This window comes from Alosa sapidissima, chromosome 18, assembly GCF_018492685.1.
Source record: "Alosa sapidissima isolate fAloSap1 chromosome 18, fAloSap1.pri, whole genome shotgun sequence".
In the NCBI taxonomy this organism is placed as follows: domain Eukaryota; kingdom Metazoa; phylum Chordata; class Actinopteri; order Clupeiformes; family Clupeidae; genus Alosa; species Alosa sapidissima.
Window position 1 is genome coordinate 9,645,541 of NC_055974.1, and position 15,000 is coordinate 9,660,540.

The 15,000-nt window shown below is 44.4% G+C and overlaps 2 protein-coding genes across 9 annotated transcripts in view; one reads left to right on the plus strand and one right to left on the minus strand.

Annotated features, from left to right (window-relative positions):
- Nucleotides 1-9,165, plus strand: part of afap1 (actin filament associated protein 1) — an 82,517-nt gene extending 73,352 nt beyond the window's left edge. For 4 of the 5 annotated variants that reach the window (XM_042070294.1, XM_042070295.1, XM_042070296.1 and 1 more), the window contains exons 13-18: nucleotides 338-586; nucleotides 2,763-2,892; nucleotides 4,506-4,670; nucleotides 5,273-5,466; nucleotides 5,634-5,798; nucleotides 6,170-9,165. In XM_042070294.1, coding sequence (XP_041926228.1) covers nucleotides 338-586; nucleotides 2,763-2,892; nucleotides 4,506-4,670; nucleotides 5,273-5,466; nucleotides 5,634-5,798; nucleotides 6,170-6,196 — 930 coding nt within the window. In that variant the 3' untranslated portion in view covers nucleotides 6,197-9,165. The remainder of the gene's footprint in view (nucleotides 1-337; nucleotides 587-2,762; nucleotides 2,893-4,505; nucleotides 4,671-5,272; nucleotides 5,467-5,633; nucleotides 5,799-6,169) is intronic. The other variant, XM_042070297.1, reaches the window with a different exon arrangement.
- A 717-nt stretch (nucleotides 9,166-9,882) lies between these two features.
- sorcs2 (sortilin-related VPS10 domain containing receptor 2) overlaps nucleotides 9,883-15,000 on the minus strand; it is a 221,453-nt gene continuing 216,335 nt past the window's right edge. For 2 of the 4 annotated variants that reach the window (XM_042070437.1, XM_042070438.1), the window contains 3 exons: nucleotides 14,543-14,645; nucleotides 13,680-13,900; nucleotides 9,883-13,053 (listed from right to left, as the gene is read on the minus strand). In XM_042070437.1, the coding sequence (XP_041926371.1) occupies nucleotides 12,989-13,053; nucleotides 13,680-13,900; nucleotides 14,543-14,645 (389 nt within the window). In that variant the 3' untranslated portion in view covers nucleotides 9,883-12,988. The remainder of the gene's footprint in view (nucleotides 13,054-13,679; nucleotides 13,901-14,542; nucleotides 14,646-15,000) is intronic. The other 2 variants (XM_042070439.1, XM_042070440.1) reach the window with 1 other exon arrangement.

The window sequence follows — 15,000 nt, forward strand, 5'->3', positions numbered from 1 at the left end:
CTGTTTCTAATAACAAGTAATCCTCTTCAGGGACTGCCCTGCCTTTCGATTATGTATGTATCACATTAACTCTTCTCCTCTTCTAACTCATTTTTTATGATTGGGCTTCTCTTCTTTTCTTTTCTCTCCTCTTTTGTCCTCTCCTCTTCTCCTCTCTCCTCTCTTCTATTCTCCCCTCCCCTCTTCTCCTCTTCTCCTCTCCTCTCTTCTATTCTCCCCTCTTCTCTTCTCCTCTCTCCTCTTCTCTCCTCTCCCCCCTCTTCTCCTCTTCTCCTCTCCTCTCCTCTCCTCTTCTCTTCTCTTCCCTGCATGCCTGCGTTGGTCTGGCCCTCTGAAGGTCTCCGGCCTGTACTCTACCCCGGCCACCGGGGGGCGCAGCCTGAAGGAGGAGGTGCACTACGAGAACGCCGAGCTCGAGCTGTACGAGAACATGCCCTCACCCAAGCTGGCGGCGCGCTACCCACCCAAAATCAAAACCGGCCGCACTGCCTCACCTTCCTCCTCCTCCTCGGCAGGCCACTACAAAACCCCAGTGTCCTCTAAAGCACTCTCTTCCTCGCCCGCTAACGCTAATTCTCCCTCCCAGGTGACTAACCTCTCCTCTCTGTGTGTAGCGCAGCGTTTACCCGTGTCAGTCGCGTTTGGAACTCACAACACTGCATTTATTTAGACTAAATTTCCCTTTTGGATTAATCAAACTATCTATCTGATTATAAGAATGATTATAGGAAGATAACTGTCTTATATTCTGACACCAAAGTCACCAAATACAGATATTCAGAGCTAAAGAATTGTCACTGGAAGTATGTCTCGGAGCTTTGCTGCAAACAATCTTGGCATAACAACATAATGGCAAGCCGTACACTGGCAGTGCTGACAATGCAGTGCTGTGAGTTTCTGAAAGCGTGCATGTAAACACTCTTTTTCGCCTCTGTTTTTTACCTACTGCTAACGCTAATGCTAGAGTTCTGCTTCTTTTCCCTTAAGCCTCCTGCTGTATCCTCAGTTTTTTCAGACACTCAGAGAAATGAAGACCAGAGTTGATGTGTTGGATACCCTGCTTTTCACTTTTTACAACTGGAACACCATTAACCGTAATTCTCCCTGGGCCACCCAAGGAGTCAGGCTAGCTCTTAGTAGCCTGCTCTCACCCTTTTGTTTGGCTAAGGTTGTTGCGGCTAGCCGCAGCGCATGTACTACAGACAAGGTTCTTTTAATGATTTAGCACGGTCATAAAACAGGAGCCGAGTGCCGTTATGTCCTGGTCTGGTGAAGTCTGTGTGTGAAACATAATTTTTTGAGGCTGAGCATATGTGACCTTCCTGCTGGCGGGTTGGTGGTTGCCTCACTTTATCAAGCCTTGTTCATAAGGAAGGGCTTCATATCCATCCGGTTACAGCTAGACCACCCAGGACCTCTGTGGAGGACCACTGTTTTTCATATGTGTGTGTGTGTGTGTGTGTGTGTGTGTGTGTGTGTGTGTGTGTGTGCATGTGAGTGTGTGTGTGTCTATGTGTGAGAGAGAGAGAATCTGCATGTAAGAGAGGGATAGAGAGAAAGAGAGTGTGTGTGTGTGTGTCACTCCCCAGGGGTCATAATTTGGGTATGCCTACAATTATATTTGTAAAGCACCTATAAAGATTTTATTGAAAACTTAAATGCATGCGAACGCCACATATATTTGAGAGGGAGCTCACAAAAGCTCGGGCCATAAGCTAACATGCAGGGGGTTTACATTTGTTGCTTTGAGGAGAACCTTTGATGTACCAAACAGAGTGCATGCGTGTGTGAGTGCATACTTATACTTATGTGTGTGTGGGTGTGTGCGTGCGTGTGTCCCAGGCTCTCGCTCTGAAGCAGGGCCGTAATCCTTTAACGGCGTGCGGTGCGGCTGCAGCCAGGCCGGCAGGCAGCAGTAGGGGCTTAATGCGCTCAGCGGAGGTAATTGGAGCTGAACGCTGCAGGCCTCATTGAGCTCCATTACCCCACAAGCAAGCAGTCAGGCAGTAGCGCCACGGCAACGAGCGCTCAGGAGCACGGGGCGGGGGGGGTGGGGGTGGGGATGGGGGGGTGCCCCGGGCCCTACAACGGCTTGGTGGTTCAGCCCGGCTCGCTCCAGCAGTCCAGCGGCGTCTAACTCACGCCGGCGCGGCCAGCCAGACGTCATCTCCCATAATGCACACCGCCACTCGCAATTTTCCACTCACTCCGGCCGGCTACGGTTAATAACACCCGGCTCTGTTTGAAGTGCTCGAATGTAAACTGAAGTCCACTTTGGCCTGGATTACAGAGAGCTGTGTGTACACAGGCACACACACACACACACACACACACACACACACACATGCACACACACACTCACATGCACACACATGCACACGCACCCACTCACATGCACACACACACGCACACACACACGCGCACACACGCACACTAGGTACAGGACACAAAGAATCCAAAGGTGTACAGTGATGGATTGCCAGTGGAAAATCAGTTTTGATGAATGTCGATGTGAGGCGCATTGCCAGCGCTGTGCGGAGACGCGGCCCGATGGTAGATCAAGTGGGAGACGGTGAGATGGCAGGGAAGAAAAGAAGCCTGTGGGCCAGGCTCCGCAGGGCTCTGATCAAAGAGCACGTTCAGCACGGCAGCAGAACCAGAGATTGTCCCAGATCTCATGAGTGGCTGAGAGTGGAGACTGAGGTTTCTGGTTTTGATTTATTTAGTTATTTACAGTATTTTCTCTGTTTTCTTACCGACAGCTGAAGGGGAAGAAGGGCCTGGCCACCAACGGGACGGCCTCCAAGCAGAAGGTGGACAAGAGCCAGGCCAAGAAGGGTGCCGTCACCAACGGAGCCCGCGCAACCGCACCCGTGAAACGTGTCAATTCCAGTAAGAACTGTTAATACACCTTTGTGTTCATTCATTCCAGTAAGAACTGTTAATACACCTTTGTGTTCATTCATTCCTGTTAATACACCTTTGTGTTCATTCATTCCTGTTAATACACCTTTGTGTTCATTCATTCCTATTAATACACCTTTGTGTTCATTCATTCCAACAAGAACTTTGTGTGGGTGTGTAAGAGGGTGCCTGAGATAGATTAGTAGAGGCAGAAGTGCATGTGCATGTGTATGAGTGTGTGTTTGTGAGTGAGTCAGTGACAGTACAGAGACAGTGTATGTGTGTGTCTTTGAGTGGAACTGTCTATGCCCATAAGAGTGAGAGTGAGGGTGTATGTGAGAGTCTGCCTTGCATAGACAGTGTTATCATGCATATATATATATATATATATATATATATATATATATATATATGTTATCGTGCATATATAACATCTGATATTGTGCATATAGACAGCCATTACAGGAATGACTCCTGTGACTTGTAGTACGTGCACAGGGCCAGGTCTCTCGGCAGCCTCGACATTCCCTTACTCCTGCATCATGCCCTTACTCCTGCATCATCCCCTTACTCCTGCATCATCCCCTTACTCCTGCATCATCCCCTTACTCCTGCATCATTCCCTTACTCCTGCATCATCCCCGAATGAATCCCGCTTCCCAGCGAAGCATTAGCTCCTCACCACCGCCGCCACCACCAGCACCGCTGAGGAACGCAGACAGTGGGTCTGGGTCCAGTACCTCTGGCCAGCCCACCGCCAAATTGGTTTCTAGGAAAAGGAGGCCTTTCAGAGAGGGAGGTTGGGGGGGAGGAAAAAAAATGAAATGCGGAAAATGCCGGAATGTGAAAATTACAGTTTGCAGAGTGACAGCAGAGAATGTGTGGATGGGACCGAGGCCGCCAGTTAAACCCAGTAACCTCCTGCTTCTGCTGGGGTACGGGACACGCTCTTGACGGTAATAAGGCGTCAGCTTGTGACCCAGTTGTGCAAGTGGCCATTACGGACAGCCATAACTGAGTCGACCGCTGTCATTGTGGGAGGCATTGTCGGCTACCACCAAACACTGATTTCCATAATGATAAATAGAGTCCCTTTATTCAGAGGTCTGTTTCTGGCAACAAAAGTGAAGACTCTGCATGCCGCCAAAGCGCTAAGCACAGAATACAGCTGTTTACGCTTAAGCAAACTTCTGTTGGTCTGTTGTCCTGTTGTATTCTCATAATAAATATGTGGGGAACTTGTTTGTACATATCCACATACCTTTCTCCAAGAGTCCATTAAACTAGTGTGACAGATGGTATTGAAATAGCAAAGCACAACCAGACGCAACAATGCTGAAGAGCCTGAGTAGTAGTCTGATTTAAGGAAGCATGGGCATCCCGTCTTTGCTGGTTTCCTGTTTTAAGTCTCTTGAATATACGTGGGGTCTCATTCTAATTTGATCTAATGTAATACTTTGTTTTTTACTTAAAATGTCTGTGTTATGGAGTGAGTGAGTGACTTGTTTTTAAAACTATGTGACTATCAACTCTCAAAAAAAAAAAAAAAACACTGTATTATGGAGTGAGTGACTGACCGGCATTCTTGCTCTGCCGTGCAGGTGTGGACCAGTACAAGTACGGGAAGAACCGCGTGGAGGCCGACGCCAAGAGGCTACAGGCCAAGGATGACGAGCTGACCAAGAGGAAGCAGGAGATCCGCAACCGTCTCACCCAGCTCAAGAAGGAGCGCAGGGACCTGCGCACAGCCATCGAGGCCAACACAGGTAACACCGCCGCACTGTCCACCCCCCGTCTGTCCCCGTTCTGTCCACTTCTCTGATTATATACTGCTCAAAAAAATTAAGGGAACACTTCAATCATACACTGGATCGGTACTCTGACACTGTTTGGTTCTGAGCGCAAGTAAAACTTTTGAGGCGAGTGTTTTATTTTGCAAGAACTGTCAGACATTCTGTGAATGTAGTTTGAGAATGGAGAAAAGGGTGGAAGGTTTTAAAAAATATGTTTTAACAATTGTGGAAAACTGTAAGTGTTTGCTTAATTTTTTTGAGCAGTATGTATTTGCTGCGATCTGATCTAAAAGTGGAGATGACTCCAGAGCAGTTCTGAGCCTGATCAGCTCATTTCTGGGTTATTGCTCACTGCCATTGGCTCAGAGTGGTGCACCACAGATTGTGTTCGTTTTCATCTAAATGTGTTTTGTATTATTAATTGTATTGTATTAATATGGAGACAATTCATAGCACAACTGACACCACCACCCCCCCCCCCCCCCACACACACACACACACACACACACACACACACTTGGATGGACACACACACACACTCTGTCTGACACTGCGTATGTGTTCCTCCTCCGTAGGCAAGCGTGCCCAGGCGAGCCTGATGGAGCGCCTGAGGAAGGTGGAGGACGAGTGTCGTGTGAAGGAGGAGGAGCGCGTGGAGCTGGAGCTGGAGCTGACCGAGGTCAAGGAGAGCCTGAAGAAGGCCCTGAGCGGAGGAGTGACCCTTGGCCTCACCATCGAGCCCAAGGCCACCTCATCCTCCAGCCCGCAGGTACACACACACACACACACACACACACACACATAATATTACACATAAGAGCATGCAAACACATCAGGTTTATAGATTCATTTTGATTTTACTCTGCTAATTGAATTGACCTTTCCATCGAAAGAGGCTTCATTTGGTGTTTTGTTTTGTGTGTGTGTGTTTTGTAGTCCCCAGTGTTTATGCGGCGTACGACGGAGAACTCGCCCATCTCCAGCTGTGACACCAGCGACACGGAGACATGCTCTCTGCCCGTCAACAGCGCCTCCCTGCTGCGCAGACAGGGCACGCAGAAAACCCCGCCTGTACGCGGCCACGTGCTCAGGAAGGCCAAGGTATTCACGCACATGTGCACACACACAGATACACACACACGGATACACACACACACACACACACTCATTTTTTCATACACGTATTCTCAGTCTCTGTCATATAGACTCTTACACACACATACACACACTTATCATATTCACATTCTCTCCCTCTCCCTCTCTGTCACACACACACACACACACACACACACACACACACACACACACACACACATATATACACACACTCACCTTAGATAATTATTTTCACAGGCATCTTCAACACACACACACACACACACACACACACACACACACACACACACACACACACACACACACACAATGCAGTCGTTTGTATCTCTAACTCATCCTCCTGTTCTTTTTCACAGGAATGGGAGATGAAGACTGGCACATAAACCCTTCTTTCTGTTCATTGCTTTCCTCTTTTTAAAATGTATATATTTATTTATAACTCGCATATAGGAAGGATGCTGAAGAGGAGTTCAGCTTAGACTACATGGTGCATGACAACAACAACTACAACAACAACAACAAGACCCAAGGGCCTCCAGTTTTTATTTTTGTCCTTGAGTTTGCTTTGACTATATCTGCCCACAAAGAGACAGGCTACACTGTCATTATCATTACCTTCTCAGCTTTATAATACCATGTATTATGCTGTCTTGCTTACAGTCACGCACAGTCATGCAGTTTTGTAAACCTACACTTAACCATCGATCGCAAAATATGTATAAGTCATTATCAACAGCCTCCTTCCTTGTTCCGTTGGGTTTAAAGCCATCTTTCAATAGGAAAAAAGACCTTAAGTATTTATTTGTAAATGTTTTAAGTAAATACTAGCATCCCTGTGATTTTTGTTTTGTTTTCTTTCTTTTTTATTTATGTTAATATTTAAAGCTTTGTTTTGTTTTCAATTTGTTTTATATGGCCTCATCTTGGTTGCATAGCAGTTTTTACGTTAAATTTTACGTTAATTTGTGTGTGTGAATGTGTGAGTGTGTGAGTGTGTGTGTGTATATGTGGCGCTTGGTTAAACCAAACAGCCAAATCTGTTCATGAATAACTGGTGCTTGTTTTACCCGGCATTGTATGATAAAGGAGAACACCACCATTTTGCAAAATTTCACAAGTGCTCACTCATTGATAAGCCAACAATTCAGCCCACTGTACTTAAGAACTCAGATTACATTATTTTGCAAGAGACTCAACAGGGACTTTTTGTTCAGAGCAACCAATGTTTTGACAAGTAATATTTAATATGTCAATTGTGTAGTGAAGACACAACAGACTATTTTTTTAAATAGCACATGAAGTGTTCAGAGATTTAGGCAGGATTTTGTAAGAGCTGCCAAAGAAAATAGATTTGGTCATCCTTGCCTCCCCACTACATTGCTGCAAACCTAAGCAGACATTTGCAGCCTTGGCAAGTTGTTCCACTAGAATTCTCCACATCTTTACTCATAGCCGGTATGTTTCTGTAGTTGATTATAAAAGATTTCTAATGAACTTGGTTTGAAATGTGTGACACATTCTGAAATGTTACCAACACGAATGGCATTAACCTCCTTATATTCCTTCTTACATTCCTCAAATACTCTGACTAGGCGGATGCCACACCTGTGCCTGGTCCTCTTTCAGCAAACTAGTTATTTATTTATTTTTTTAAGTAAATACTTCCTTGGCTCTTTCGAGCCAGGACACTAGCCATAGCCTTCAGTAGAGTGGCCTGTCTTGTCTAAAAAGGGTTTCCATCAAGCTAAAGGGAAAGTTCGAGAATTAGGTTTCTATGGCGACAGTGGTCCGGTCGGAGGAGCGGAGGACCGGCTCAGGCCAAGGGTGTGGCCCTGGTTTGTTGGCCGACGCCTCTGGAAAAGTCAAAAATTTCCTGCCGTTTCTCATTTTTCCAACGCTGCCACTCTGCTGCTGGTCGGTCGCATTCTTACCCTCCCCATAAGTGCATGTGTCTCTGTCCAGCTGGTAAATATCGGTGCTGGGGAAGTAAGTAGCCTTGTGATCAGCATGTGGTGAATTTTTTTTCTCTCTTTTTTTTTTAACTGTTTATATGTGCGCCTCGTAAACATTTCCAAGCCGTCATCAATACACTGTCAGAAATAGAAACACTGCCTGGAGTGCATTGGACTGCAGCGTTCTGTTCCAGAAACCCTCCCGTCGTCCAACTCATGCTGTGACCCATTTTCTGGGTTCGGACCAGGTCCTCTCACTGCCTACTGTATGGTTAAAGTCCAGACGCGTCGTCGTTGGCGATTTATGCCCGTCTGTGTAGCCTACGTGGTGGGAATGGTTGTACTGTACTTTTCCTAATCTGACCACGATTACAGACTATGCATGAAGCTTGGTGCTTTCCTTGGAAATGCGAATTGACAGATTAATAGACTACTGCCTCAAGGCTTGTATGTTTTATTTTGTAAAAGTTTTATTTTATTTGTTTTAGCCTGTTTTTTCCCCATACATGGCTACTTCTTGGAGCAGTAAGAAAGGTCAGCTTTTTTTTCAGCATTTTACATTTGTATTAATAAAGAAAAATAGAAAAAGGCCACAAATTAGACAGTTTTGCTGGAGATATTGCTGTGTGTAAATTTGACTTTAGGCTATTTCCTAACTTGTTTCCATGGATTTTAGTCATAGAGTTCATGGTGGCTCGACAAAAAGGCCCTTGCACCAGTCACTGTCTGGGGAGAGGAGAGATCAGTTAGCGGTCACATAGAGGTCAAAGTAGTGAATCAGAGATTTGCTTCAGTTGGTTCCTTGTGTTAGACTGTTCGACTGTTAGACTGAAGTTCATTGGAATGCTTGTCAAATCAAACCACTGTCCTGGTTTCCTCACGCAAACAGAATAATCATATTTGCCAACAACCAAATAAATTCTGACAAAAGAACTGAACTTGCTTTGTTAATAGCATAACTGAAGAACTTTTACTCTCTGAACCATGAATGAACTGTAGTGGAATGTTGTTCGAGAAGCTCCTAGCGTTTGATGGCAACAGTTTTCACTGGATTGGCGACGCTTTTTTAAACCAAGTGGAAAAAAAGATGTGAAGTAAACGAAAAAAGTAGTGGAAATTATGCACAAAAAGCATGAGAAAGTATCTCTGGCTACCAATCTTTCCTTCTCCCCCCGCAGTGATCAGAGGACAGTCAGAAAATGTGAACGCTGTGTAAATAGTTTTGTGGGAGTTCAGGATCAGGTAGACATTAAGCGACCATGTTTGTTTTTTTGCACCTTAAAGAACTTTTCTGTTTTTTTTTTCTGGTTTTCTTCTCCAGTGTACTTCTCTAAATGACTTTCACCACTTTGGTGACTAACAGCTGTACATACAAAAATAATAAACCTGCTTAAACAGTCCTACTTCTGATGCTTTCATTTATGAGTGTACAGGAAAATGTCTGTCTCTTGGAATCATTATTCTAGTCCTAATCCAAGCAAAATCAACATGTTAATTATATTACAAGGGCCATTGTCCCCTACAACTTTACAGGCTTCTGTGCTATCACGACTCCAGTAAAAAAGACTGCTGTGAGCATTGTCGTAGTAGTAAGACAACCAATATCATGAAGGTTGCAGGCATACAATTAAGTTACTAACGTTCCTTAAATGTTGACTGAGTGAGAGTGTCCTCCACCAACTCTGAGCTGTCAGCAGATGTCAGTCCAACAGCTCTGTTTAGTAAGGCAGTCAGTCTGGGATCAGTGAGCCTTCACCTGAATTGAATCATACATACTTTATCTCCATCATAGCCCTATCACATACAGCTAACCTATGAAGTATGCTTTTTCTATGATGATGACGCCCCTGCTCCTTGTCACTCCTGCTCTCCTTTAGTAATTCATGGATGGACTTTCAATTGCTCTTTTATCCATATGTTTGAAGACGATGCCAAGGTCTTACTCGTCCCTCAGTTACTACGGCAACCAAATACTGTGATAAACCATTTGGCTGATGTGGGGGAGATACTTGGATAATGTCTTATTGGAACAGGTGTTTCAGGGCTGGTGATCTGCTGTCTGTTATCGTTCCCCATCTCCACCCCCCATAGAGACAAGAGACAGTGGATGTTTCCAGAAGAATGTTAAGTCTTTATTGAACCAATCAAATCATTATTAGAACAAACCTATACAGTTATGAAGGTGTCTCAATCCAGAACGCTGTTTTAAGTGCACTAAGCATATCCATCGCAGGACTCTTCATAGAAACATTTACAAATCAAAACAAACAAGTAAACAAAATCAAATTCAAAAAACGAGTAAAAGAGCATCAATAAAATATCTGTGCAGTCATTATCACATGGTGGGTGTTTTTGTCAGCAACAGTGACCGTCTCTTTACAAAATGTCTGACTCTTGTGGACTTCCTCCCCCCACTCAACACACACACACACGCACACACACACCCACACACTGTCTTTAGAGCAACAGGAGGAGAAATGCACAGATATCACACCACTTTAAGAAAGAAAAAAAACTAAGAACAAGCTTAACATGTGCATATACAAGTAGAAAAAATGGTGAACTACGAGAAAAGGAAATATCAGTTTTGAACCTGCAGTGTGGTCAACAAATACAAATCAAAATACATATTTTCAAATAATCAGATACTAGAATAATGCTCATGGTTGTTTTTATGTGTTTTTTTGTAACTTTATATGAAGAAAATTAAATATCATCCTTCTATGCCTCAGTCATGGGGATGACTCCAAGAGACGTGTGCATTCCAAGCACCCCTGTCAAGACCATCTAAAACTCCCCCCTTCTCACCCCCACCCCCATCACACATACAGACTATGGTGGCTACTGCAACTGACACTCTCTTATCCTGAGTAAATCTCTCAAAAGAGCCAAAATGGTGGCCCACTCTCAAGCCTGCAATGTCGTCTTCAACCAATATCCTGACTTGCACGCCCACAACCAACTGAAGAGCGGAGCTACTCACACCAGCCACTGTTTCACTGACAAAGCAGTATCGTTTGAACTAAATGAACTAAAAGATCCAGTAATAACAGCAAGTAATGTAGAAAATATTTTCTTCACACAATATGAAACGGTAATTGACTTCTCTGTTAAGTGCACAGGAGTGTCTGTCAGCGCCATTAGCCTACACTAACTGTGCTGGACCAGTACTGGACAATGGTTAACATCGTGAAGCTAAAGATCAACTGTACCATTCGAAAGGTCTTATTCACCAGCACACACACACCAGAAAACAGAAGTGAAAACGATGTGTAACTATGTGTTGGTGACTAAATGTGAGTGTATCCGCTGTGTGTCATTAAGGTGGGCATCCCAAAAAACAAGTGCACCTTTTGGTATTAATGTGAAATTACATTTCTGCTGTGTGGCCAGATATGTACAGTCAGAGTTACCTTTTGTTTCTTTTCGTCGCTTTTTTTTCTGCTGTTGTTGAATTATTTTTGTTAATATATTTACACGCATTAGCTATATACACGAGCCAGACTAAAGGGAATCTCTCCATGTTCTGCTTGGCCTAATATAGGCCTCTATTACAGCAGGAACATCTGTGCTCTGGGACGGAAGAAAAGGAAACAAATCACATGAGAGAAACAAATCTTCAACACTAACACTGTTTGGGGAACTAGATTTCACTTTGATTGGCGCTCCGGCATAAGAAATAACCAATATCCACTCAGGAAAATAAATAAGAGTGATTAAAACAGCCAGAGGAGTATACTTCAATTTAGATGGGTGGTTTAGCATGGTATCGTGAAATGACTATAAAATTATTTTCCTGCTGTGATATTTACTTATCTGTAAATGTACAAAATATTAACCATTACCTCATATAGACACTTAATCATAACTTGTGACAAAGGAATACAATGGTCAGATAAGCATGGGGTTGTACGTTGGACATATTTTCAGTCCACAGCCAGGGAGCAGCACAGTGCTGGCTGATGACTGCCCGTCACAGCATCATTTAAAATGGCAAAGTAGCGCCATCTTGTGGGCACTGACGCCTTTGCCACGGTGCTGCAGGCAGTACCCCCTCTCAAGTGAAAAGTGACAATCTGAATTATTGCATTTGTAGACAAGGAGCTAGATTAAGTTTCGGATATAAAGTGGCGAGAGCATTTCATGCCATGTCAAAAACTTACAGGCCTATAATGTGTACCTCTTAAGAGACAGAAAGGACAGAGGAAGGCAAAAAGAAAGAGATAGAGAACCAGAGAGAGAGAGAGAGAGAGAGAGAGAGAGATAGAAACCTGCATCTGAGAGATGGAGGGGTTGGCCTATGTGTTGCTGTGTGGCAGGCAGACTCCACAGACTCCAAAAGACACCCGTTTGTGCTGAAATATAGGACCACAGTGAGTTAGCGTCACACCTGCTAGCTACGCTTTGGTTAAGATTCATCCGGCAACGGCCTGCTCCACCTGCCACTTGATGGAAGGAGTGGAAGGAGTGGAAAAAAAGCTGAACGCGCCGTTGTACGAGACCCTAACCTAAGCTAAACCGTGAAAAAAACGACAACCCAACAACCAGTAAATGGCGAATATGAGAACAAGAGACGAAAGAGAGAAAGAGCGTTGGGATAAGATAAAGACAGCAACAACGTGAAAAACAGACCGCGGGAATACTACAAAGAATACAACAACTGTGAAATACAAAGACATCCCAGACAAAACAAAACAGTTCCGTAAAAACAAACAATCCAAATGAACGACAAACAAAAGCAAAGCAATCAGGCAACATCATTTTGGTGGCACAGTCCAACTCCAGGCTCCCCCACCGGGCCGTGAAGAACAGCTGAAGGATAGGAAATGCCCAATAATCAGGGAGGCGACGCTTACGCACCGAAACGAGACGTAAGGTGGGGTGAGGTGTGTGTGTGTGTGTGGGGGGGGGGGGGGGGGGGGCATCAAGATCACCTCTGATCCCACAAAAGAGAAGGAATACAAAGCATAGGACTGGAAGAGAGGAAAAAGAGATGATGGGAGAGAGAGTAGAGAGCGAATGAGAGAGAGACAGACAGAGAAAAAGAGGGAGGGAGAGGCCCTGGGTTCAAAGGTCGGATGGGATGTGGTTCGGGCAGGCTCCTCCCCTGCCCCTTACCCCTTCATAACAGTGGGGGGAGTGCGGGAGGTGGTGGTGGGGGGTGAACCAATTAGATTTCAGGAAAAGACGACAGAGTCCTCAGTGTTCCCCAGTTGGTTCCCATCAGCTGGTCAGATAGCTGTGCAGCTCTCTGGAGTTGATGCTAAGGACCACGCCTGAATGGTTGCCTGGTAACAAGCCACAACAAAAAGAAGACAAATCAAGCTGTTAGCTGAATGGCAGGAGCAGTCACAGAACATTTCCTTGTTAATTAAAACAAGAGTTAATTAGCACTGCTGATGACCATATCAATAGCCCATTAAAACCCCATTAACTCGCCTATTAGGCCCAGTGTTACCTGAAGTATCATTTATCATTTACAGTAATGTCAAGCATGGTACTTTAAATTCAATAAACACATAGGTGCTACAAATGTATGATTTTGGCTGATTTTTTGGATGATAATCTGATAGTTGCATCATTGCAAATCAGACACATTATTTTTTGCAAAATCAAATTCTTCGAAACCAAAAAACATCTATATTATTCCGTTACTCTAATACAACCAGGACATAGAGAAGAAGGACAGTATGTCATAAAAACGGGACCTTCTTAGCACCCCTTCTTAGGCCACTGGCCGGCAATGATCCCATTCCAGATTGCTAGTTCTGAATATGACAGTGTTCAGGGTTTCCACTCTAAATAAAATTCTCTTTCCATGTTTGGAATAGACATTATTAAAATTCCATGGTATTCCAGAAATTCCATGACCCGTGGGAACCCTGAGTGTTGCTCTCCCAGCACTGTGCATTACCCAGTGTCTGTGAGTCCAGGTCATCGTCGATGAACTCCTCGCCTTGTATGATGTTCTGCGTGTCCTCGCTGTGACTGACCGGACTGGTCATCTCCTGTTCCTTCTCGTTGTGCATCTGAGCGTAGACATTCCTGCCGGGTAGCTTTCTGAAATGCAGCCAGGGATGTATTAGGCTGCGCTCCTCTGTCCTCAGCAAGGGGTCATGGGACTTGTAGTCTTTCCTGTTACGGTTCTCTGTCATGTTACTATCACGCCTTCATTTCACAGAAATAAACATTTGTATCTATGTTCATAGAGTGACGCATGCCTCATTCCGTATGGGTGGATGCCCCTGATATGGAACATATTTTAAATGAAGTCTATACTGTACATATTCATATCTATTCACAGTCATGTAGAAAGAAGTGTGATCAACAAATCACAACTATTAAAGACAACAATCTAAAACATTCATGTGATGTTAATACAATACATTATTTTACAGTTATCCATGCACTTTAGTCCTAGGTGATAATTGTGGCAGGTGGTCCAAATCTGACTGGGTGGAAATAACATGACTTCTTATTTGTGCTTGAGCATGCGGAAGAAACAACAATGAGAATTGGTGTGTGGAGGGAAGGTAGATTTGCATGCTAGAATATGAATATGTGTAAATGCTTGTTTGTGTGTTGCATGTTGTTTGTCGTGTGTCTGTGTGTATTTGCTTGTGTGTGTGTCAATGTGAGTGTTTGTAAGTGTTTATTCTGTGTGTTAGTGTGTTAGCGTGTGTGTGTGTATGTGTGTATGTGTGTGTGTGTGTGTGTATGTGTGTGTGTTTGTTGGGGTCCATGCATGAGAGACTGCTCACTGGTCACAACACCCACCTTTTAAACTTGTAGAGCATAAAGGCCCCACTGGCCATCAGGCTGATTAGCAGAAGGACGGACAGAGCCCACACACCTGGACTGGCTGCCCCGGAGCGCGAACCTGAGGACAGACACACACACACACACACACACACACACACACACACACACACACACACACACACACACACACACACACACACACACAGACGAGCTGATCAGAGAGCACACTGCAAATCTCTCTCTTTCTATCTGTTTTTTCTCTCTCTCACACACACACACACAGGCATATTTTGGTACTGATCACTCACACCCACACACTAATCAATACTATCAATCAATACACTAATCAATACACTATCAATACACTAATCAATACACTATCAATACACTAATCAATCACCCTCTCACCTCTCATACCCACACACTAAATACTCATGTGAGACTATCAACACTCAAACACACACCAAACAGAA